This window comes from Lagopus leucura, unplaced genomic scaffold (genome assembly GCF_019238085.1).
Source record: "Lagopus leucura isolate 7727_CA_CO unplaced genomic scaffold, USGS_WTPT01 Super-Scaffold_100008, whole genome shotgun sequence".
In the NCBI taxonomy this organism is placed as follows: domain Eukaryota; kingdom Metazoa; phylum Chordata; class Aves; order Galliformes; family Phasianidae; genus Lagopus; species Lagopus leucura.
This window is the reverse complement of record NW_024962265.1, coordinates 5,918,214-5,944,605: the sequence shown is the minus strand read 5'-3', so window position 1 is coordinate 5,944,605 and position 26,392 is coordinate 5,918,214. Positions and strand designations below refer to the sequence as shown.

General features: G+C 44.6%; 1 protein-coding gene across 1 annotated transcript in view; it reads left to right on the top strand.

Annotated features, from left to right (window-relative positions):
• The first annotated feature begins 761 nt into the window (after positions 1-761).
• The window catches only part of CCDC3 (coiled-coil domain containing 3), a 41,609-nt gene continuing 15,978 nt past the window's right edge, over positions 762-26,392 (top strand). The window contains exons 1-2 of the mRNA XM_042872578.1: positions 762-1,174; positions 2,064-2,238. Coding sequence (XP_042728512.1) covers positions 762-1,174; positions 2,064-2,238 — 588 coding nt within the window. The remainder of the gene's footprint in view (positions 1,175-2,063; positions 2,239-26,392) is intronic.

Genomic DNA, 26,392 nt, shown 5'->3' with positions numbered 1-26,392 from the left:
TGCCGCAGTTCTGTGGAGAAGAGGTGGAAAGTGACCACTCAGAGACCCAGGTTTTGATTTTTACCTTTCTCACCAGCTGCATCTTGAAAAAGAGTTGCAGGCTTCTAAGAAAGGAAATCGCAAGTGGGAGCTGGCACCTCCCTCTCAGTCCCTGCCTTCCCTACTGGACCTCTCTCCACCTCCCCGAGCCCCGGGTACCGCCAGCGGGGTCAGGGGATGCCCAGCGGCAGCTTTACCCCCCCGGGGCTGTGCTTTGCCCTTTGCATCTCCGCCCTTCTACATCTCTCTCCTTTGCACGTCCGTCCCGTCCACCTCTTCCCTCCGCATCCCTCCTCTTCTCAACCCTCCCCTTTGCATCCCTCCCTTTTCACCTCCCCCTTTGCACCTCTCCCATTTCCCTCCCTCCCCTTCGCATCTCTGCCCCTTCTCATGTCTCTCCCTTTTCCCAGCCCTCCCCTTTGCATCTCAGCTGCTCGCATCTCAACCCCTTCGCACCCTCATCCCTTTGCGCCTTCACTCCTTCACTCCCCAAACCCTCTAAGTCTCACTATTATTATACTAATTTACTGGGGCACCTTTGACTTTCCCACCTTTTGCTTCGACCCCATCCCTTCTCCCTCTACAACTCCCTCACCTATAACATCTCCGGGCTGTCCCTCACCCTTCTTCTCCCCCATTCCCATCCCCACTCCCCAGTCCCGGTGCCGGTCCCGGAGCGGAGCCGGGCTCGCCCCCCCCCCCCCGGCTCGGAGCCTCCCGCGATGCCGCCGCCCGCGGGGCCGCTGCTGCTGTTGGGGCTGGCGCTGGGGCTGGGGGCCGGGGCGGGCGCCGGGGGGGGCTGCCAGCTGCCGGCCGAGTGGCGACCGCTGAGCGAGGGCTGCCGAGCTGAGCTGGCTTCCATCATCGTTTACGCGCGGGTGTTGGCTCTTCACCCCGATCCCTACGGGGCTTACAATTATCTGCCCTGGCAACGGGACCCCCCCTCCGGTGCCAGCTCGCAGCACAACCCGGGAGGACTCTTTTATTCGGCCGAGATCGAGCTGCTGTGCGACCAAGCGTGGGGCAGCATGCTGGAAGTGCCCGCCGGCTCACGACTCAACCTCACCGGGCTCGGCTACTTCTCCTGTCACTCGCACACCGTCATGCAGGGCTACGCTTACTTCTTCTTCCTCCGGTGAGTCCCGGCCTTGGGAGTCCGGGGGGAGTGGGTCTGGGTGCTGTGGCACAGCTCCGGGCATCCTCCAGGGCTGGGAGGGTTGGCCCCGTCCCGCTGCTCTCCCTGCGGTATTGCATATTCTGCACGTCCACCCCAAAGAAACATCCCGAGCTGGGATATCCCAGTGTTGCTTTAGTGCTGAGCTGCTGTTGAGCAGCCCCTGGATGCTGCTGCTTTTGTTTCTTCATGGCCAGAGCTCCTCTCCAGTGCTGGAGATGGGCCAGTGCCTGTTCTCCAAAGTTTGGCATGAGAGTATAGGAGCAATCCCAAATGCACACCCGACAGCATTTTCTTGGCCCCAGCCAAATCGTGACTTTGGGCTCATTGAAAGAATAAGAAAATAAACCACAATGTGGGAACAAAGCCATCGCCCTGACCTTTCGATCCAGAAGCATTTGCAAAATGTTGCTTTGTGGCTTGTTTCAAAATGCTCACTATATCTTTACACTGGGTGCATAGCAAAACAAGTTCTGATGCTGTCCAGTGCTCAGTCTGGGACAATATCTTTAAGGACATGCCTTCCAAAAGTTATTTATTGATTCTGATGGAGCACTTAGACTCAGGGGTCAAGAGCAAAGCAATACAAATTCTGTAGAAACCAAAGGCCGAAAGAGAGATTTGATGTATTTGGGAACTCATTTATATCTGCAGGGCAGTGGGAGCCTGCCAGGTCCTCCCTGCAGCTACCAGGTCAAACTCACGGAGAATATAGGCAGCAAAGTGCTGAGAGCCACGCGTTGGCTCAGAGTCTGTCCATGCAACTTTGGTGGCACTTGGCTGGGCTGGGGGACAATGGTAACTTCTGCAATGGAGCCTTAAAGCAGCTGCGCCATGGTTTGTGTTTCAGCATGGATGAGAATTACATCCTCCTGCCACATGGGGTGAACTTCCAGGAGGCAATTTTCCCGGACACCCAGGAGAACAGGAGGATGTTCGCCAGCCTTTTCCAGTTTTCCAACTGCTCACAGGCACAGCATGCCCTGAGCTTCTCCAGTGACTGGGAGATCCAAGAAGACAATCGAGTAAGGGATTTATTTGCTCTTTGGTGCTTGTTTTCTAGGCACAGACATTCAAGTGTCATTTGTGTTTATATATCTATACGTGTATATGTATGCAGATTGGCTGGTTCCTGATTTTCCTGGTCCATTGGCACCATCACTGGCAGATAACACCCCACCCTTCCTGGTGGGAAGATGTTAAGTTCTGCATTTAGTGCTCACCTCTGTGCTGACTCTTTAAACTTCCTGTGTGGCTGAGCAAAACCTGACATTAATCTGGTCATGAGCAATAGATGAGAAACCAGAATCAAGTAGGATCCTGTCGTCGTTACAGGTTTTGCTATCTGCAGAACCCACACTTTGATTTCAGTGGAAATGTGAGTAGAGCTTTTTGGCTCCTGGTTTGGCTGTTGTCTGGACCACTGCAGACTGTGAGGGATTATTCTTGCCTAATTCACACAGCAGCATAAACATTGATTTTGGAGGTAATTGTGCTAAGCTGCCTTTGTAGCTGCTGGGGGAATAAAGACTTCTGAGGGCACATTTGTCTGAGTAATGCCAGCACCTGCTTTGGAGCAAACTGAATAAGGTGCCTTTCTCCTCCCAAGGGAGAGCATGAGAAATAATTCACCCTCTAGGCAATTCTCCCTGAAGAAAGTATATTTTTAGCATGGAAAGTCCGCTGATGTCTGTTGCCAGTGGCTTCTGAGCTTTATGGGGCTGTAGTGTTTGTAATAAATGCAAGCTTTTCATAAACACTTCTTTGGCGGAGAGGAGCAACCTGCAGTTATGTTCTGGGTATATACACTTGTGGAACTTGGAAACCTCTTTCTTTTAGTGCCAAATTTTGTTTTATGAGTCTGGTGTTTTCCATGGGGAGCTGAGGACATTTGAAGCACCTCTTCAGGTCAGGATGGAGGGGGGCACGTGTCATCTCTTGTGTCCTGTGGATGTGTACAATGCACAATATTTGTGATGGCAGAAGCTCTGACAGCAGCTAACCAAGACTTTTCCCATGGGCTAAGTTTGAACTGCTGTGTTGCCCACCTGGCCAGTGGCACCATGGGCATGACCCCAGTCCTCAGGATGCCCTGAGAGTGCCACTGTCCCATTTTGGGGAGAGAGGGGGGAATGTTGACATTCAAATATACATTTGGAGCCAAATGTAGTGAACCCTGGTGGATTGGTGCTTATTGATGGCAATGGTACATCTCACCTGTTAGCTGGAATGGAAACCACAGGGCAGAACCTAGAGCACATGGATCAAAAGTGCATCTCAGCTGCTGCACTCCTTGACCCCACACAGCTGCGAGCAGATTAAAGGGAATTACAGCCAGAGCTGGGGGCTTTAAATACTTCTGCACACACCCTGTGAGGGAATAAACCGAGCTCAACTGATGGCCACATTGTCTGCTTCCTTTTGCAGTGAAAAGTAAAAGCTTCCTCTGCATCAGTTAAAAATAGTTTGGATTGTGCTCCCATTCAGCCCATGCATCTGCGCTCTTGTGTTGGAGATAGGCTTCTTGGCCACCACTGCATTGGGAATTTGTTTCCCTTTCTTAGCACTCCCCTTCTCTTCCTTCTCTTCATTACTCTTGTCATCTTTTCCCAACAACCATGGTTGGCATTTTGCTCCTTGCTTCACCTCAGATCCAGTGGTGATGGGATCAAGTGCTGATGTCCTCAAATCAAAAGGTGAAGGTCTAGTTTGGGAACTGAGGTCCCACATTTGAGTCTTGGGATATCTTCACATGTGGCTCAGTCAAAAACAAGCAGCCTGTTGTTAGCAGGTTAGGAACAAAGGTGTGATGAAATTGGCTTAAGGTTGCATCCTGTGCTCCAAAAGACTTTTTCCCTCTGCTCCTCACATCCCATCAGGGCTGTACCATGGGATAAAAAGCTGCTGGCTCCTTCTCCTCCTCTCTCCTGCCCTGCCCAGCTCATGGGGAGCGAATAGACGCGTGGGAAATCCTCAACACACTGACAAAGTAAAGGGATACAGAGCACAGGAAAACCTTTCAGTTGTTGGAAAGCCCCTGGGCACATGGTAAAAGGAGGCCAGACCCCAGACAATTTGCTGGGGATAACACATTCCTCATCCTGGCTGCTACTGCTGCTGGAAGCTGATTCCAGCTGTGTCTTTAAGCCCCTTCAGTCTGGGCTGAGGGCCAGGCACTGCACTGCTATCCATGGTTTTCCAACAACCCCACAGCCTGATAAATTCACTCAGGTCCCTTTTCTGGCCACTCTGGAAAGCAACAGTAGCTCAGCTGTCCTTTCTTCAGGCAGTTCCATTTTGGCCTCCATGCCTGTAATCAGTTGGGCTCTATCCTGACCTTTCTTAGCCCCTCAGAGGTGCTCACACACCTCCTGCTTTGCTTTGGTTTGCCACAAGATTGGTGCTAAAGCCCTGAGCTCCTACCGCACTACAGCCATGGAATGGGAGTGTAACGAATTGCTGCAACTCCTCTCCCTTCTGTTTAAAGCTTAAGAGCTGATTTTGGTGGAGATAATGACACAGGAACTCTACTTTTGCACTTTGGAGTTATGGTTTTAGGTTGTTCTTCCCTCTCTCCCAGCCATTGAAGAAATGCAGTAGTTGCCTATAAAGCAAATCTTGCAGTCGCAGCAGTTTCCTTTAATAAGGTGTTTTTATTAAAGAAAGGACCAATTAAGGAGTAATAAAAACCTGATTAAAATTCTTAAAAGCTCTGTGTTTGTACCAAGCCTCAAGTTGATGCCCTGAGGGAAGGCCTGCAGATGCATCAAAGAATTTGCACTTTTTGTGTTGTGCTGTGCTGGCTGAAGCACAACTTTCAGCTCCCTTCTGGCTCTGGGAAGCACCCCAGGGGCCTCTTGGCCTCTATCCACTTCTTCCCCCTGTGGCTCTGACATTGCTCACTAAACCTTGTGTTATGCCCAGTTGTTGTCCGCAGGTTGGTGCAGCCACTGCCACTGGAGTTGCATTGCTGAAAGCTCCTGATGCTTTTAGGGAGCATCCTTGGGACTCTTTTTTTTTTTTTTTTCTTCCTATTTTTTTCATCCTTAAAGCAGTCCTAGGGATCATAGAATCATAGAATATCCCAAGTGTTCAAGGCCAGGTTGAACAAGGTGCTGGCCATCCTGGTTTAACGTCTCATCTAAAGACTCCTCACTGGCAACCATGCCAGTGGCAGGAGTATTGGAACTGGATGATCTTCGAGGTCCCTTCCAATGCAAGCCATTCTATGATTCTATGATCCTAAGTTGGAAGGGACCCATATGGATCATCAAGTCCAATTCCTTAGAGTTTTCTTTGGGAGATAGATATAAGCATTTGGCATTGCATCATCACACTCCTCGCTAGGTCTGGAGAGCATTCAAATGTGCCAATGCCTCTTTCCGTAATAGATTTTGCTACATGCTAAGTGGTATTTTTCTGCATGCAGGGAGCTGATTTCTGTGGTTTCCCCTCTTGCAGTGCCCCATGCAGGTTTTCAGATATCAGTGCAAAGCTGATAGCTCACATTTCTCCCCCTGAATGGCTTTCTGTAAGGCTGCATGGTCTCTTAATTAAGACCTTGCTGCCTTGTCTGCATAGGAAGGATTACAGCATGGTAACTCGAGGTCTGTTTTATGGAGAGTCTATGGAAGTATGAGGGAAAGTCTATGGAAGTGCTGAGCGTGCTTGCAGTTAGTTATTACTCAGAGGAGTTTTAGCTCCTGGTTTTGTTAACAAGTTGAAGGGGGGGCTCATTTTTATTGGCCTCCATTTGAGCTTATTCAGTTTGCAGGAGGAGATTATACCTTTCATTGAGCCTCTCTCCATGCATTGCTTCTTCCCCTCACAAGCATCACATCTGCAGCCCGGCTGCTACTTCAGCTGATTTAGGTGGATAATCTCCTTCTCAATTTCTGAGAGACCCTCAGAGATTTCTATGGGTAATAATGAAGCTTTCCTGAAAGTTGTCAGCTTTCCTAATAAAAAGCAAGGTAACTAACAAGTTAGCAGGCAATCTACAAATGTCTGTTTAGCATCTTCCTCTCCATTGGCACTTTGACTGCTGTAACAACCACCTCATGACCTGATTATAACACCTGCAAGGCTTTGAAGCAGCTAAAAAAGGAACCAGATAAGAAAAGCAATTGTAATTGCATAATTGGCTTTCCCATTATTATACAAAGCAAAAATTGAATTAAATGGCATTCTTCCTCTGCGGAAATGGAGGAAATAGTTTCAGAGCTATTTGTATTTCAACAAAGGGCACGTGAATACACTGGGAGCCAGTGGGTTGGGTCACTCCCTGAACCCATCTATGGGCAGCAATGTTTGTAGCCTCTTCCTTGTCCTGGTGACCTCAGCTGGGCGGATGGTCATGGCTCAGATTCAGGGACACTTCATAAGACCATGAAGGCTTAAATCATGGAGAAACAGCATCTTCCACAAAAGCTCCTTGGGCTACCAGAGAAGGACTTGCATAATGTTTGTTCTGGCAGTTTCCTCTCTGCTCTGGGTTCTAGGAGAGGAGCTGGAGGGCTGGAAAGTGCTGGTCATGGGCAACCCATCCTTGCGCTCTGGTGCATACTGTGGAGCCCACTGCAGTCTGGCTGGGTTAAGACAGTTTTCTTTAATTCCCATGTACTGGCCATCTGTGTTTTCTTGCAGCATGAACCACATGAAGGATCCTCCCTTCCCTGATCCTAGGGAAATAGAAAATACTCTGTTTAAAACTCCAGCGTGGCAAGGGCAAGGCAAAATGACCTCAAAGTAGACAAAAACTGGGTACAATAAAGGTTTGATATTCTTTTTTTTACATTAGGTTTCTTTCCCTGCAGCTTGTTGAAGCAGCAAAATGCCATTACAGAAAATGCCCATTGCTTCTGTCTCATTTTAATGATGTTCTACTGTGCTTTTGTTTTCCTTCCAGTAACCCACCCAAGGAGCATATCCCTGCCCTACAATCTGTGTTTGATTTGCATAGTTGTGAGCTGCATTAAATGAGAAGGACAACTGCTGAAAAGTGTCTGGGATGAAGGAAAACCACAAGATAGCTGATATATTTGGGTAATATCCCTGGGAGTCTTTTGGTGTGGAAATGGCATGGACTCGTTTCCAAATCTTCCCACTCAGCCTGTGATGGGGGACTCTTAGGGATGTGGTAAGCACCTCCCTATCAGAAGGTGTTCAGAGTTTTTCCAAGGAAGGAAATGGGGAAATGTCTCTATTCCTAGAGTACCTTATAGAGGCACCCTTTTTCTTTATTATGAGGCAGCTTGACCGTTTGTTGTCATAGTGTCATTTAGCAGGGTTTACCTGAAGCAATGTATGAAGTTTGATACAAATTGTGATTAGTCGCAATTTGGGGTCAAAAAGGGAGCTTTTCCCCACCCTCTGAACTCTTGAAACTTGGTGCAGGACAAGGCAAGAAGAGGTGAGAATACATCAGTGAAATCTGGATCATTTTGCTTACCATTAGTGGATGCAGATTGCTTCAGAGCACAGCCTGCTCTGACTATGCACATTGAGGTACATGATATCCTCAAAATTATCCTGCTTCCAGCCTGCCAGGCAAGGAAATGCCTGGGCAGCCATGAGTGTGTATGCATGGCTGCTGCCTTTGAAGGCAATCCTTCCAGGAACTAGCAATGAGCGGAGACCCACATGGATTCAGGCTGCTTTTAATTATCCAGAGCCACATTTTCAATAAGTTCTGCCAAATGCACTTATTCTGGATTTCATGGCATGAAGCTACCTGCTTCTGTACACGAGCAGGCATCTGACCCCATCCACAGCAGATCATTTCATCTCTTGGTCTGGCTTCTCCTTCAGTGTTTGCTCAGCTGTATAAAGATTTTTTTGCAAGCACCCAGGCTCTTACTCATAGCCAAAAGCAGAAGCAATGTGTTTCCCAGTTGGATAAGAAAGATGCAGTAAACTGGATGGGACCAAATCCACAGAGTGTGGCACAAGTGAGATGTCAACAGTATGGTCTCAGGGCAGGTTAGTGATGTGGGACGTTTGCCAATCTGGTCATGTTCCCTCTGTGTTAACACAAAGTCTGGTAGAGGCAGGGATGACAGATACCTCCTGGGAAAGGCAGTGGAAAGTTTGAAGATACACAGACCTCTTCCTCCAAGCCTGCTGGAGATGGCAGTGTCATGACACAAACAGCAACAAGAAGATATGAAAATACCAAGACTGACTTTGCTTCCCCATGTGTGAGCAAATCAGTGATTCCTCTGCTTTTCTGTCCTCATGTTCATGGCCTCTCCAGCATTAGAAGAAGATGGAGGACACCCACTGCATGTAGACTGTGAAGGCTGAAAGGTGGGCAAGAAGGCCCAGCATTGCTGGTGGGGACATGAGCAATTACTGGAGCTGGGACCTGAAAAGGTTTGGGGCAACACATCCTTGAAAACGTTTGTGTTCACACCCAGATCACCTTCCTCAACACAGGATCCTATAGGCAAAGTGCTCCCAGGCCTCAAAGGAGGAAAGTCAAGGCCCATGTTCCTGTAGAGTGAATGCATTATCTTATGAACCCAAGAGAAAATACAAAAGAGGCAGGAATGGTGCTGGTGGTGTTGTTTGTTTGTTTGGTTGGTTTTCAGTCATTCATACTTACTAATCATATTTGTCCCATGATTTTTCAATCATGGAGAGTGGATGTATTGAGTTAGCTACTGCTGGAATATGGTCAGGAATGCCTCCTGGTACCTCACTTGGAGCAATTCACCAGGAATATTTCAGTGCTTTTCGTTGGGTTTGGAACAGGAGGGAGAAGCAAATATTAAGACAGGTATACCTGGATTTTTCCTGCCTGGATTCTCTTAGGCCACAGGCTGGGCTGGCTGTTCTGGGGACTGTATTCAGAGTGATTATCTGGAAGGTTTTCTAGGACAGGAGCAGGCACAATGAATGATGGATATTCCCAAAGTGTTGTTCAACACAAGTATGGGAGCCACCAGGACTCTCTGTAATGCTGTAGATGTGTTGAGTGTTCTTGCATGTGAAAATTCATGCTTTATCTTGTTCAGTAGATGATAAAGATAATTCATGGGGTCCAGGACCAGCAGTCCTGGGATAAGTTTTGTCCTTGGTGCAAAAACTTGTGTGGCTGTAAGCAGAGCCAGACTTTGGTTTAGTTATTGGCCACAATCAACTCTGGATGCAATGAAAAGTCCTTTATTTCCCCTTCTGCATTTCCTCATGCATCTGTGAGGTTAAAAAACAACAACAACAAAAAAAAAAAAAAAAAAGGAAAGAAAAAAAGGAAAAAGGAGAAAATGTTTATTAAAACCAACAACTGTGGAAATCCAGCTGGCAGATGGGACACCTATAATGTTGCCTGTAACCAGATCAGCCATTCTGCATTGAAGGGAGATGAGGTCTTTCAATCAGGGACATATTTTCTCCCAGCCCATGTATTTTGATGTTTATTTTCACAAAGGGGAAGCCAAGTTGGCTCTGAGACAGCAGTAGTTCAAGTCCCTAATGGAAGCTGCAGACACAGCCTTCTAAAGTCCATCCTGCCTCCACCAGCCAAGTGACTTTCCACATTTTCCTGAAGAAGCATCCTTGCCCTGTGGAACTTGGGCAGGGGCAGCCACGTGGTTGCAGGTTTAGCTTTGCTGCCAGCCTGGAACACAGAGCCAATGCAAACCATTTTCAGGAGACTGGGAGTATGAAGTTTTGCATGGCCAATCGTGGCTGGTTACTGCCAAAATTGTTGCAGGTGCTTCTGGCAGCTGACACAGTGGCTACCTCCTTTCACTGCCCCAATTAGAGGTTTTTTTTGGAACAATACTGCTACAACTGCTGTCCAGTTATCTGTAAAATGAAGTCCAATAGGAAAAAAACTTACTGAGTGAGAAATAATTTTCCATGACACTGTGTAATGTGAAAGGGAAATAATACAGATAGAAAACCAGGTCTGAATATGTCCCCTGAAAATCAGAAGCAAGAAATAAAAAATACATATTTCCTGAGATCTGAAAGAACTGATTTGTTCTGCATTTTCTGGATTAGTAGGGAACCGGCAGAAGTTCTAGCGACTGCAAGAGGAAATGTCACCGCAGAGTTTCATATCAAGACAAGATGTGGAACAAAAACACAAGCCAGGATGTGCCTAATTTCGTTGTCAAACTTATCTTCATCACCAGGCAGGAGTAGAGGCAGAGCTATCTCATTCTGTGGACGGTAAAAGTGAGGCTGTGTGCCCTAGTTCAGTGGAGACAATTTTCTTCAAACTGGAATTTATTCCCAGTGAGATTAGAAGCAATTGTCTGAATGTTTTTTCTATAATCTCTTAATTAATTTTTCTAACTCCTGTGCCCTTCCCCTTGCCTATCCATGTCTTCCAAGGACATGTGGACACCTGGGGTTTGGCTTCTTATTCAAACCGAAGTATATTGTTGGATGGTGGTGGCACATATCCTCCTTATTGCCTCAAAATGCAATGAGTTTGTCACTTCCATTCATCTTCACTGCAAACCTGTTTCAGAGCACGTTCACTTGTTTGGCTTGCTTTTGGTCTTTCCAGAGCCTTTACACAGCACAATTATGTTCTCCTGGATGTTCTTGATTATATTTTTTTTTTATTGTGGAAAAAAACCTCAGTTGCATAACTGGATGGTAGCTGGGGAGAGAAAGAAAGGAAAGTCAGAGGAGAGGAACAGCTTGTGCTGATGCTGGCTGAGGACACAAATAGAAATTCAGATGATGTAAGTCCCCATTTCCATTGCATGGGGAAAAAGTTCTGTTTCGGAGTCTCTGAAGTATGAACATAACAGCCACATCTACTCAATATCTTCTGCTTTGTTGTGGAACAGGAAAGCTTTTTCCACATAAGAGCATTGTGTAGGGTTGTGGAAGTGACACTGAGGTCCTGGAGCATGTCCAGAGAAGGGCAATGAAGCTGTGAAGGGTCTGGAGCACAAATCTTATGGGGCAGCGGCTGAGGGAGCTGGGATTGTTTGGTCTGAAGAAAAGGAGGCTCCAGAGGGATCTTACGCTCTCTATGACTGCCTGAAAGGAGGTTGTGGCAAGGTGGGCCTCTTCCCCTGGGTAACAGTGATAGGACAAGAAATAATGACCTTAAGTTGTGCCAGAGGAAGTTCAAGTTGGATATTAAGAAAATTTCTTCCCTGGAAGAGTGGTGAGGCATTGGCACAGGCTGCCTAGGGAGGTGGTGGAGTCACCATATCTGGAGGTGCTCAAACAAAGTATGGATTTGGCATTGATGGGCATGGTTTAGTGGGCATGATGGTAGTGGGTTGATGATTGGACTAGATGATCTTATTGGTCTTTTCTAACCTTAATGAGCCTATGATTCTATGATTCTAAGTGGAGGGATGATGAGCACCACAGGAGAGCTCTGTTGGACACCAGCCTATACTATTGGGTGGATAAGAAATGCTAAGAGTTTATTCTTGGCCTACGAACAGTGCCCTAAAGTGAGAATCTCCACGAACACAGCTTATCAGTAGGAAGGATGCAGGCAGATTGTTCTTGGTCTGCATTTATCTCTATTGGAGAGTAGCTGTGAGTATAGACAAAGAAAAAATAATGGGTATAAATAAGAGAAAAAAAACCCCGAACATGGAAATAGAAAATGAGGATATAATATATTGAAATGTGTAGCCAACCAATGCAGTGAAGTTTCCAGTATTTACATGCTTTCATTCAAGCTGGGAAGTTGCAGTGAGTCTGTTAGCCAGAAGAGACTCTCCATAGGCTTCCTGTCTCTGGAGGAATATCCATTGCATGGGGCATGACAGAGCTTTGGGATAAGGTATAATATTTCACTGTGCTCTGCCCTGGTTCATTCCTCGAACAGTATGGCTGTGATGACAGCCATGTCTCATGCCCTTGATGCCCCATGCTGGAGCTGAGCAACCCTGGGAGGTGGCACATGGGATCCACAGCCCACCTCCATCTGCTGGATTTGTAAAGACAACCCAGACACAAATTTTCTGACAGTTGTAAAATTCCTGAAGCCTTGAAGACAACTGTGGTGGTGTGGATTGGAAACAGTTTTAAGAATACCCCACGGAAGAGTTGCTGCCATCAGTGGTTGTTCTTCTGCCTTTTACATGTTTCAGGCCAGCAGCACGTTATGTTTGAGTTCAGAGATTTGCCCCTTCATGATCTGCCCATTAAAATCTTAATTGAGCCCATGTTTTCTGAAGTCTGTTTCAAAGGACAGGGAGCAAATGTGATTCTTGGTTCTTTTCCCAAATGTGCAGAATTTTGATTAAACGTATCCAGGAAACAGTATTTTATGCTCAAATCATTCCTGCTGCAATAGAAATGGCTCAAAAGCTCATACAGTGACAAAATCCAAATATTTAGCCCATGTCTATATGGGCAATTGAGACACTGATGTGAAATATCCCAGTGCTTCCAAATTAATGGCACTAAGGAGCTGCTGCTTATGGACAGATGCTGATCCCAAATCACTTTACCAATGTTAAGGAGTGGGATCCTTCCATCACAACATCAGCACCTGGGACTAAACACATATTGGAGCTAATTTAAAAAAAAAAAAAAAAGCCCAAACCAGAGCCATCTCTACTTGTTCTGTATCCAGACATCAGGATTGACCTCAAGTTTGCTTTCTGCTCATTGTCAGAAACATCTGAAACAGGAGAAGCCTCCCCTGGTTGCTGCTAACAAAGTGGTGTTTATCAGGTTCTGGTAATTACATTTGCTGTGGTATTTACAGCACTTCCTCTGTTTTGAAATGGAGTGATCTCAGGCTTGCCGAGGGCAAATCCTGTACTCTAACCTGCTCCTAATCCCCACGTAGCTTTAAACGTTAACATACCACTGGCAGTGTCCAGGGTTGGTCTGTACCCCATGCAGGGAATGTGGATATTGCAACCCTGATCTTTGCCCTCAGTGCCTGTCAGGGGCAGTATCTTTTTCCTTCATCTACAAATCCTGGGGATTTATCTTTTTTTTTTATCTTGGAAAGAGGCAGGCAGTCTTTGTAGGCAGCAGCTGTGGCAGCCAAAGTAGGAAAGGAGAGGAGACAGGCTCTCTGTCTAGCTAGAAGAGGATTCAGAGCCATTTGGGACTCCAAAAGAAGAACAGAGATCATATCAGGCTTGCCCTGTGCTTTCAGCTCTGTCTGGCCTAGGAGGTCATCAGCACACAGCAGAAGTTCAAATGTGGTATTCTCCTATTTATCGTTTTAGAAATGTGGTTCCAGTTAGTGTAACACACCTTTCTCTTAAATAAGGGAAGCCACTGGAAGAACAAAAACTCATTATTCTTTCTTTTTCCACACTCATGCCCAAAAAGTTGAGATGAGGCCAGTAGGGCATAATTGGCATTTCCAACCCTGAGTAGGAATCAGTGGCCAGGCTGAGACCTTCATGGGAACAATTTGATCACCTGAAGTGCCTTTTATCATTTGAGATGCCTAGGATATCTGAGAGAAAACAGAAGACCAGCAACAGCAGGAAGCTCAGTGTTCACTTGAACATCACCTTCTGCTGTGTCAGCTCGGGGACCACATGGGCAGTTCATGTGGCAGCATGTGTCACAGTGTGTGCAGATGAATAACACTCCCAGGAATCCCAAATAAAAGAGGTCAGAATGCATTTCAGCTAACCAAAGAAAGGTGTTCATTTTAGGATAGGAAGAGAAGTCATCCGTGGTCCTCTGCAGATGTCTTAGACACTTGAAGTTGTCCGAGAAAGAGATGGACACTTTGTTTGGCATCTAGGACTCTACTCAAGACAACGGTCTTCTCCACTGACACCTACCTGTAGTCATCTAAACTGAAGTGTGTTAGTGTCTGAGCTGAAATCTGTCCCCCATTTCATTTATCCTTTTAATTAGGAGAATTCCTAACAGAACTGCTACTCATGCTTGAGGCAACAAAGCTTAGTGACACAAACGTTGTGTCCTCTCCTTTGCAGCACTGTTGCTTCCTCTGTACAAAAACTGATACTGAATTGACGAGTTAATGAATGTGCATCTTATGGCACAAAAAATGTGGTATGGTCTCAAATGAATCCTAAGTAAAAAGGCTTTCACTTCCCTTGTAGTTAGCAGCTAATGTCTCTCTCCTGGAAGCAAAGGCTGTTTCTGAGACTGACCTCCAGATCTTCAGAGCCAGAGCCACTGGATCTTCCTGTGTAGTTAGGGAAGTAGTCTCAGGTTTGTGGTTTGAGTGCTCCAAAACCAAGGTCTGAGTATATGTCAGTATCAAATAATTTCTGCAGGGCTAAGGGAATCACTGCACCACTTCTTCCTCTGATGTAGGTTGTACTTTCATTGTCAGCTGCATTTGGCATTTCTAATTTCTTGTCTAGAGCAGTGCAGGGACTGGGAAATCCGTGCCCAGCAAAACATGTGAGTTGAAAGAGCTCCTATGCTGCATCCAGTGGTGAGGATAACCTCAAATGCATTCTCTTCTTGCCTTTTGGGTGAAGGTGAAACATTGATGTTGAAAAACAGAGCTCATCTAAGCTCACACTGTGGTTTGGTCTTGGCCCTGTATGATCTTAATGCGATCTAAAAGGGACTGGTGAGGTCCTGGAGGATTTATTCTACAATACCCTAATCACGACTGTGGGTCTGTCTCACCATGTGCTTTTCCCTCATGCACATATTCTGGGCTTAGATTCAGTGGATTCAAGAAAAGACCACAGCTTGAAGCAAGCACTGCAGCCTGCCCAGTGTCTTCTTTCTTTGTGCAATGCTGTGTGGAGCAGGTGGCTTGAATTTGCTCAGAGATTATGATGCCTATTGGAATCTTTATCTTCTAACTCAAGAAGCCTTTGGATAAGAATTCTTGAATGCTTGTAAGACACTGAGTTTTAGTTTGTGGATTTAAATCCAATTTTCTAAATTGTTTAAAGCAATTCCATGTGTTTTGAAATTCCAAAGCCCCTAGTCTCCTTTTTCATAAGCTTGCTGTCACTTACAGACTGATTTAGGAAATGGTGCAAAATGTGTAAATAGTTTTATTTACAAAGAAAAAAAAAAAGATTTTTTCAAGATGGTGTGAGGAGATGAAAAAAGAAATGAAAACATATGTTAACAGTATTTTATCAAAACGAAACAGTATCTCTAACCATAGAATGCCTTAGACTCCAAAGTCTGCAGTAACAACCACAATAAGCTTTCTAATCCAGGTAGCATTGTTGGAACCATCATGTAAGACAACCTTCTCATCTTTTAAATTAATTCAGCATTGGTTTTAGGGCTTTTTCTATTTGATCTTCAAGCACATATTCTTGATGGGATTTTGAACATATTTTTCCACATATTTTATGCATAAATATTTTGGTTTGGGATTGGCTTCTTGGTTGACATATATATATTTATATATATTGAGTAGTGTTCGAAAGGCGCTTGTCCTCTTCAGTATTGCTTGCAAGATGGGAAGAAAGACTGAATTTCACTCCATGCTGTTCTCTGAAGTTCTGCAGCCATCAGAGTAGAGTACAGAAATTCTTTTGACAAATTTCCAATACTGGAAGCCCTGAATTAGTGCAAAATAGTTGTCTTATGAGGAAAAAGTAGAGAATGCAAGTTTAGACTACAAGAGAAGTGTGAGTTTTGCACCGTTTTGATTTCAAAAGTTGACATAACAATTAAATTGCATGCAAATGAAGCAATCCACTGAATAGCCAAATATGCTGTATTTTGTACCTTCTACTTAGCAGAGGTAGTTTGAGGCCCTGTCCTATTTCCACTGAAAGTGAAGCAGCAGATGATGGCCAGGAAGGGTACAGCACAGTGACTGAAAGGGGAGCAGGCACCTCTTTTTGGGCTACTGGGTCATCTCCATAGAATCAGTTGTCTAACCTGGAGCTGAATCCAACTCTGGAGGTTGTGAAGTGGGGTAAAAGTCTATAATTTTTTTTTCCTCTTCTTATTTCAAAATGGTTTTGAAAAAAATTGGCTTGAGGGTCAAAGTAACCATGCAAAAAACATCTCAGCGAGTAGATAAATATGTGAATGAAAAATGTCTCTGCAGAAAGCCTTAGTTTTAGCTTTATAGGAGTGTAAGTGATGTTCTAGTCAAGAAGAATTTGTACCTGGTGAGCCAATGAAGTGGCACATTTTTACCAGGATTGTCATCATACTTGTTAAATAACCCCAACCTTCAGAAACTTCATCAAATAAAATCCAAAGTGAGTGGGAGGCATCATGTAGGAGAAGTTTCTAAGTAGCTACTAACATGGTAGTATAAATTGATGGGATGCTTGAGCATCAGTTTTCCTCTGCCGAGGGTTGTGAAGGAAAGCTGACTTCTTTGGGGGGTCTTGCAGGAGACCTGTGAGCCTGGCTACTTGTTGGCAGGGTAGGAAGTGAACATTGGCAAGGTCAGTTTGGATCAGTGTGACTCCTTAGCACACTAACAGTCCTCAGATTCCCGGGACCTGAGGTAAATATTTAATTGATGTTAACATGGACAGATTGACATGGGCAGGAAGAGTGTCTTCCCCCAAGGGCTGCCATGAAAACTTGATGAACGATTAAAGGGCTGAGAGATTCAGTGCTCAGTGAATGGAGAAATTCATCAACTGAAAAATTTTCATCCCACCTCTGGTACTGAAGTTTTCTCCTCTCTTGTGCTGAAAAATTGCTTAGGAAAAACTTCTCCAGAAGAATGGTTGGGCACTGGGACAGGCTGCCCAGGGAGGTGGTGGAGTCACTGCCCCTGAAGGTGTTCAAGAAACGTGTAGATGTGGTGCTTAGGGGCATGGCTTAGTGGGCAATATTGGTTGGAAGCGGACAGCTGGCCTAGATGATCTTAGAAGTCTTTTCCAACCTTAATGATTCTACAATTCTATGATTTTATGCAAATTAAACCATCTGCTTGTGAGACCGTGCTCTCATCTGACATGAGAATAGTCAGTTGGAACTGCAAGTGAACTGATAGGCTTTTTGGTAAACATATCTTCATGTTCAGTTCTCCTTCATATAATTCATTTCCAAGGAAACTTGGATGGGACTTTCTGGAGATGAAAGGCTGTGTTTGGGACATTGTTTATCATTCTTTTGACTTGATGGCATAACACAGTCTGACACAGTAGCAACCAGCAAGGTGCTGTGCCATTAAGAAATCAAAATGACTCATGTTTTGTGGCTTCAGACACACAAATGTTTACAGATGGAACTGCAGCAGAAAACAAGACGGTTTTGCTCCAGTGTTAGCAAGCGATGACTTTAGTGAGCTGTGAGGGCTTTCACAAGCTCTACTGGGTCATTCAAGTGCTCAACTCACTGCATCTCTGAGGGGGCAGGAGTGCCATTCTGGCACCTGCTGCAGGGCAGCTTCTCCCCAGCCATAAGAAGAAAGGTGTCATTCCTCTTTTCCAACAGCTGACAGCAGTTCTCATCATGCCTGAGGTGAAATTTACTGATTATTATTATTTTTTTAAATAGTGAATAACATTTTTTTAAACTTTCCTCAAATGTTTCCATCAAAAGGAAGAAGTTAAACATTAACAGCCAACAGTTAGCATTCAGTCCTCTCTGGGGGTGTCAGCAAGTCTCATTTCCCACCTTTTAATATAATTTGCACTGGCAAAATCTTGTTCCATTGCATGATTCCAGAGTCTACATGTGGCCCCATGTGGAGTACTGTGTCCAGGTCTGGGGCCCCCAGCACAACAAAGACAGTGCTGTTGGAGAAGGTCCAGAGGATGCCACAGAGATGATCAGAGGACTAGAGCACCTCTCCTATGAAGAAAGGTTGAGGGAGTTGGTGTTTATTTTGGAGAAAAGAAGGCCCCAGGGAGACCTCATTGCAGCTTTCCAATACTTGAAGGGAGCTTACAAGCAGGAGAGGGAACCAACTTTTTACACGGTCTGATAGGGATTGGACAAAAGGGAATGGCTTTCAACTAAAAGAGGGGAGATCTAGGTTAGATATTAGGAAGAAATTGTTTGCACAGAGGCTGGTACTTGTGCAATGACACAAGTTGCCCAGAGAAGCTCCATCCCTGGAGATGTTCAAGGCCAGGTTGGATGGAGCCCTTGACAGCTTGATCTGGTGGGTGGCAGCCCTGCCCAAGGCAGGGGGTTGGGACTGGGTGGTGTTTAATGTCCCTCCAACCCAAAGTATTCTGTGATTCTCTGATTCTATGATTCCCTGATTCTATGATTCTACTTGTTTCAGCTATCCCATCTTATTATTAATAACATGGGAATGGTTGTACTGGATCAGAATAAAGGTCTCTGTGCCAGCTGCCTGTTTCCAGCATAACCATAGCATCAGTACTCATAGTTCTGTTCCTGGACCTGCCTTCTAAAACTGGCAATGAACCATTTCCTATTGATGGCAAAGAATAAGGGAGAAAAGAGGAAGCACACAAATTTTGAGGATCAAAAAGAAGCACAATGTGAAAATCATGTTGTCTACCTCACCAGGGACCCAGAGGGTAAAGGCATCTATGGCTAATGTCTTGCTATCAGGCAAAGCTGAGCTTCAGTGCTGAAACTTTCTTTGGCAGCTGCTTGGCTGGGAAAGAGCTGAAGTGAGGCAATTGTGACCATTTGTTCTTTTCATATGTAATGGAAGATGGTCCACACCTGTTTGCTTCCACAAGGAAACCCAACAAACATCTAAAAGAAGTATCCAGGGAAGACTATACAAAGGAAGCAATGAGATATGGTGGCTCCTCCTGACGATCTCCTGACCTCCAATGTTCAGGACTCATTCAAGAGCTCTGTAGTGAATTAGTTTATATATATATATATATATATATGTATATTTTGTTGTTGCTGTTGTTTTTGTGTGTATGTAATTACTTGCTTTTAGTGGCATTACCTTTCCTTAAGTTGTCCAGTGTCGCTGAGAATCATCACTTTCTGTTTGCTTTGAACATTCACCCAACTATTTCATCTTCTACCTCCAGATCTTCTTATGGAAGATACTTTCAGTCCACTTACTCTCTCCATGGAGCTTATGAGTGTGTAGGTCTCTATCCTGTAATCCTCCTGTAGCACAGGATTCAAGGTTGAAGACTGTATTGATGGCTGAGCCTCAAAGGAGGTGGTTTCTGCCCTATCCTGGATGGGAATCAACTACCACAAATGCTCTGAGATGCAAGTATATGAGGAATGAGGAAATGAAGCCCCTTCTCTCACTGTCTGGGACCTCCCACAGCCATTGCCACAGGGAAATTTCGAAGTTTTGCTTAGACTGCTGAAAGTGCCAACAGGGAAAGCAAATATTTGTGTGTAAGACTTAACCCCAAAAAGATTAAGTGCAGATGGATGTCAACAGTGCCAGCAACCTGCAAGAGAAAGTGAAAACTGAGAAGAATGTAAAAACAGAATATGGAAAAAAAAAAAAAAAGAATCAAATGCAAAACAGATTAGAAACAAATCAGGGAGAAGGCAAATTTGAACAAAGCCTTTTGCGTTAGCAAAGAAGGGCAGCATCATGGCCAGCAAGAAGAGCGCTAAAGCAGTGCTCATCTGCATTAGCAGCTTGAGATGTTCTGTGGTGAGCATAAAGTAGAGAGGGAGCAGGAATGCAAGCATAAGGGATGCAGCTATGTGGGATGCTGCATGGACATTAGATACCTTTGGGAAGTGGGAGGAGGTCCTGGAGGTGATGAATACCTTACAAAGCCTTCATTTCTCACCTCTTCAGCTCTGGAAGACAACTACTAGGTGGGGAAATGGTGAGCTATGGGACGAGGTTTGGTGAAACTTGGCCCACTTTCTGTGGGAGGAGAGACGTGCAATTTGGCAAGCATCCATCTTGGGAAAATTGCAAGTGGTAGGGCTGTCTAGACTAGTCAGGAAGATATGAACAAATAGCTAGGAAAAAACAGAACAAGAAGAAAAAAAGCACCATTCCTCACCTAGATGTAAATTAAGATGTCAGGGGAAAAAATGAATCAAAGCATCAAAGGATACAGAGAGAAGACACTCTTAAGTGACTTGAACTTGGTAAACAAGTGGGAGAAGTCAGACATGCCTGTCGTCAGACTTGCATGCCACTGCTGGAAGTGGGATAAGAGATTTGTGATAGGAATGTTACAATTAATTATTATAAATCTCTTTGTAAGGACCGTGTGGGCAGCATGCAGGTGTGTGTGAGCATCTTGGCAGCCTGACAAAAATGTAATTATTGGTTACAGAGTCGAGCGATAGGGAAGCAAGTGGTATTCAGCGCTTCGTGGATCAGCAAGGTGCTAATTAGGGATTGCTGGAGGCCACCACATTTCTCGGGAAAGGAAAGCAGCACCTCCTCAAATACCTGGATGTAGTGTGGGTGGGAGTGTAGGACTTACCTGGGAGACTGCAGTTACAGAGAGGATTTCCTGACTTGGAAATCAAACCAGAAGTGTTCTGTTTTAGATCTCCTTTTTTTTGGTTTGGCTTTTTTTTAATCTGCAACTGGAAATTGGTAGCAATATATGTATATGTAACCCAACTTGAAAGCATTTTTAAAACCCAAGTAAATAATTAATCACAGAATCACAGAATCACAGAATTGTAGGGCTTTCCTTTACTTTGCCAGGGGTCATGATGGATTCCCCACCAGTGAAAAGGGGTTGGTTTTTTTTTTTTATAGGAAAGATATGTACTTTCTGAGGTCACTCAGTGAGCATAAGTGATGTCTTTGGACAATTTTGTACAGGAAATCAGATCAAAGGCTCAATTGCATAAGTTAATCTGTTCTAATCAAGATTGATTTTTGTTGCTCTTAGAATCATAGAATCTTAGAATCGTTAGAGTTGGAAGGGACCCTTAAAGGTCACCTGGTCCAACTCTCCTGCAATGAACAGGGACAGCTACAGCTAGATCAGGTAGCTCAGAGCTCCAGCCTGACCTTGAGTTTCTTCAGGGATGGGGCATCTACCACCTCTAGACAACCTGTTCCAGTGCTTCACTGCTCTTAGCAGTAAAAAACTTTTTCCTTATATCCAGGCTAAATCTCTTATTGGGCCATACTGGACCTGAACTTTCAATATATTATTTCTCTAATATTTTCTAGACTAGTTAATATAAAGTGTGTTTTTGGGGACCATGCATGATGTGATGGAGCATTCAATATTCTTGCTGCAAAGCCCATCCTTAATTATTTTTGTCCATTTCAACCATGGGAAACCTCATTCACCTCCTGCAGGAATGAACAAGCAGCCTTGAAAGCAAGATTGGAAGTTGCCCTTTGCATAGTTTCACCAAGGTCAACAATAGCTGAAGAATCAGAGTGAGGAAAAGCATTGCTTTATGGAGGTTGTCTTCTGAAAGCACTTTAGAACAGGAGCCTTTTAAAGCTCCCCATTAAATGCAATAAAACACCCTGTAGAGCAGTTTTAAAAACAGGGGAAAAGCAAAGGCCACGGCATCTCCATCACAGCAGTGATGGCCAAGTAATACTTGTGAAGCCTGGGTTCCCTAAAACATGCACACTGAGCCCTTCCATGATCTTAGTACTGTTTGTTGAACTATTAAGGAAATGGGAAAGCATCCAGAAAACTGCTTCCACTCAACTAGCACTGTGAAGTTTAAACAAGGAGCAGAAAGGAGCCAGAGGTCTGCTGCACGTTGCTGACCTGCCACCAGCCAGGGATGCAGCCATGCATCACGTGGGTCCTGCCGGCCTGGCCCCATTCTCAGTGGTGTCCAGCAGCTGTCAGAAGGGATGTTGGAGGAACATCTGCTCACAGCTGCTGTGGGGAATTTTTAGGCTTCTTATGGAAATCCAGGGAGGAATTTTTGAGGTAGCCTTCAGGAAGGTTTTTCTGCTGATGATGAGGAGTGAAAGTGCCACATAACACCACACTGTCCTCAGTGACATGGAAAATCTGTAACAGGGAATTGATTGTAATTTTTCAGAGCCGAGCAATGGCTTTCTTCCATCTGTGTTCCTTTCCCCCTGAACTTTTGCAGGCCTTGCAGATGCTGTGTGTGAATTATTTGTGCCTAGAGGGGTTTAATGTGTAACATACACACACTGAAGACTGAGTGCCCAGCTGCAGTTCCTACAGACACGCTTTGTTGTGGCCCTTACTGTAACTTCATTGTTTCTTAATTCTGAAGTCCAAGCAAGCTGCATTTGCATTCCTTGTGCACCATCCACAGACCATGATTCAAAACTCATCTCAGAACTGCTGATTTATCATTACTGTTGCTATTTAACATCGAGGTGAGCTGATATGGGAAGAAATTTGCCCATCTTTTTATTTGAGGGATCTCTCAGTTTTCCTCTCCTATGTGTGATTCTGTGTAGACTTCATGAGGCTCACAATATCAAAATAAAGCAAAAAAAAAAAAAAAAAAAAAAGATTTGGAAACCTAAAGCCTTTTTCCAAATTTTTGGATAAAACTGGCTTTGTTAGCTTAGGATATTGATATACTTTGGTTAGATAAAGCAATAAAGGAGAAACACTGCTGTATGAGCTTTTCTTTCATCACCGTCTAGAGTAGATGTAGGTTTGGATTTGTCCAGTCAAAAGGGCACAAGGCTGGCTGCAAACCCAAGAATGAGACTGCACTTCTGCTTTCAGCTCAGCAATTGAATGAAGTGGTGTTCACATTGGATTATCCCTATAATTTTCTTGTTTCTTGATTTTCGTTACAAATACATCAGTTTTATTTTAAAAGTTTGAAAAGGCCTTTGAATACTGAAGCTTTGAAATGTCTGGGAAACTTTCCTGCAGCAACCAAAAGCTTGTACAGGGTTGTGGCCTACATTTTCAATAGTCTTTACTCAATTTGAGTATTCAAATAAACGACCTAAGGCATGAGCTTTCACCTATCCAACAATAATACAACTGACTTCAAAAGGTAGGTGTAAGTTGTCATGTGGCTGTTGGACTAATGGCAGTTTATTTGTCCACTATCACACTGCTTTCATCTCCTTTCTGTCACCTTGTCCAAATTGTTACCTGGTCATGTTGGCAATCCTTGGACTCATTGCCTTGAGTCTATAGCAGAGCATCAATTCTGATCTGCCATTTACCAGACCCTCACACAAAACAGAAGGTGGGGGCAAACTACATTTCTTGGTATTTCTGAGCAGATCTGAGCATCTGTGGCTTTTATTGAATGCTGTACACCTCGCAGTCCTACAGATTGTGTGCTCACTGTTTCTAAGAGACCCACTTCACAACTGGAGTATCAAAACAACTCTGAACAGCCTTTTAGGTGTAGACAGTAGATAGCAGAGATGGGAGCGAGTATGGAAATCCTCATATCTACTCCTAGCTTCTAGAAATCTGCCTTCTGTCACACATAACTCCGAAACCAACATCCTTGTCTCTTTGCCTGTATTTCATGTGTGGTATTTTGGGGAAAGCTTGTTAAAGCCAAGCTCAAGTGTAGCCAGGGCTTAGTTACAAGTGCAAACATATCGTCAACGTCTGTCTTGCATTAAGATCTTTCCAGAAGGCATTTAAATACAGCCAAGGTGGCTTCACGGGATTTGCTTTCTCCCAGCACTTGGTTCAACTGTTCTTAAAAAATGTGGAGTTTAGGAGAGCGTATATGTCAGCACCATAAGAATTTGCAGGGTGGGGAATAGAGGGAAATTATGGTGGGTTATTTTAAAGCCCAGCCAGGCGTCTTCTTTGCTTGAGCTTTTCAGTGAAAGTAAGAGAAACTCAGCAAGCTCCTGTAGTAGTTGGCTCTTTGGGAAGATGCCAGCTTCTATTTCTGTGTTACAATTGGATTACACAACCCCAGAGCTGTGTGGGTTGGAGTGGTTGCACATTCATCACCACCTCCCATCTGCATCTGAGCTCAGCCCTGAGACCTTGAGAGGTTGGATCAGGCCCATCAAGAAGGACAGGAGGCAAGCAAGCAGCTGCTGCATTGCGCTGCATTGATTCTGAGGGCTACTCTTTAATGAAGCTTTCCCAGCTTAATGAAACTTTTCTCCAGCTTACTAGTATGGATACAGCCAACAGTCCTAACCACTTCTCAGTGAGTTCAACTCAAGTAGATGTAGTTAATCATCTCTGCAACCTCTGTGCTCTTCCTTCTGAACCAGACCATTGATGACTGCTCTGGTCACCTCACTGGCCCAGCATGATCTGGCCTGGTCTGGTGGAGCAAATGTGACAGAAAGGAAGGAGGAGCACAGCAGTGCCCATGGTTCAGTATCCTTTCGCTTGAAGGATCAAAACACCTTCCGGAGATGAGCAGTATAGTCTCAGCAGATCAAGAGCCTCTTTGTGGTATTTATGGAAGTTTCCAACGATTCTGATGCCTCAACCAAGCTCATCTTCATTTTATCCACTGTCAAGTGCAAGAGTTGTGTGCTTCCTCTCTCTTGCTCATGGATTTGACAATGTACTGACCAGTTTTTAGTAACCTGCAGTTGAGCTCCTTCCTTCTAATGACCAGCTCTTTCTAGAGTGACTTCTTTTCCTGCCTTTTGCTTCTATGCAAAGGTCTCATTTCCATTCAAAGTCTCTACAGTGCAAAGCCTTCTTTTATTTTGACACATATCAGGAATTACTTCATAAAAGCCAGTGAGGAGGAGAGTTGGAATTATCTTCAGATTTTATAACTTGGATAAAAAGTCTGGCTGCAAGCTAAAACTTGACACATAAATCTCAGCCAGGAAATAATTTCCCTTCTCTCCCTCCAATACAACAGCAAACAACTCCTCCCCTTCCCAAACACTTACAAATTTCTCAGTTGAGGAAGGTTATTTTAGGAAAGGACTAAATAAAGAAATGTTGGTAAGTAGCAGAATCTCTGGGGTGGGGAGTAGATGGAAGGAAAAAGACTCAAAATTATGCAATTTTAAAAAATACGTTATTATGGTGCTTCTTCACTTGAAATGGCTTACAGATATATTGAGTGAGCAGAGTAGATCACATTTGTGTTTTCTTTCAATAACATCAGCTGCCTTTAGACCTGTAGGTGCTGAATATCAGCACAGTAATGTGTTTATTAGCAACATTAAACAGACCAAGGCAGAACTGGGAGATCTGTATGTGTTGGAATCAGATTAAACAAATTTGTCATACAGCATTTCCAGCTGAGTTTGTGCTGCAGTTTGCATGTACTATGCCTAAATCACATCTAATTGATGGAAAGAGGCCTCAAATACATGCAGGAAAGGGTCTCGAACAATCCCTACAGTGCTCAATTTTGTTATACTCTCCCACACCAGCTCAAATTCCCATTAATTTCTGTTGCAGCCAATGAATGAGAATAAATATTTCCTGTCCTTTCTATAAAAATCCCTTCTGTATTTGTCAGCTTGCTTTTCTGATGTTTTGTTGGTGTGTAAGTACAGAAGAGGTGGGACCATCAGCATGTTAGTGCCCAAGTGCTTGCACCTGTTGATCAACATGGACTAAAGGACAGTTAGTTTATTCATCCATATCCTAATGAGAGCTATTGCTGGGAGTTATTCCTTTGATCATGCTTGAAAATTTTGGTCTTGGGGCTATAACACCCAACCATCTACATGCATCCTCTACCAGGTATCTCTGGAGCCAAGAAGAAGCATGAACATGCCTATGCCCTTCCAGTGCCAATGTGTCAATGACCACACACCTAACAGAGGACACAGTTGTCCCATCCAGATGACAGATAATTATCTGACAGTGCTTAGCCAACAAATACATGGCTCCAAGAAGGTGTTTTTACAAGGAATTAAATGTTTTTTGTCCTTTGTAATTGAAATAGTGTGGCCAGCAGGAGCAGAGAGGTGATCATCCCCCTCTACTCAGCTCTGGCGAGGCCGCACCTCGAGTACTGTGTTCAGTTTTGGGCCCCTCACTACAAGAAAGACATTGAGGCCCTGGAACGTGTCCAGAGAAGGACAACAAAACTCATGAGGGGTCTGGAGCACAAGTCTTATGAGGAGCTGCTGAGGGAGCTGAGATTGTTCAGTCTGGAGAAGAGGAGGCTCAGGGGAGACCTCATTGCACTGTACAACTTCCTGAAGGGAGGTTGTGGTGCAAAAGGGTCTGGCCTCTTCTCCCAGGCAAATAGTAGGACCCGAGGAAACAGCCAGAAGTTATACCAGAGGAGGTTTAGGTTGGACATTAGGAGAAACTTTTTCTCTCACAGGGTGGTCAGGCACTGGAATGGCTGCCCAGGAAGGTGGTGGAGTCGCCGTCCCTGGCAGTGTTCAAGAGGCGCCTGGATGAGGAGCTACGAGAGATGGTTTAGTAGCTTGTGGTACTGATAGGAATGGGAGGGTGGTTGGACTAGATGATCTTGCAGGTCGTTTCCAACCTT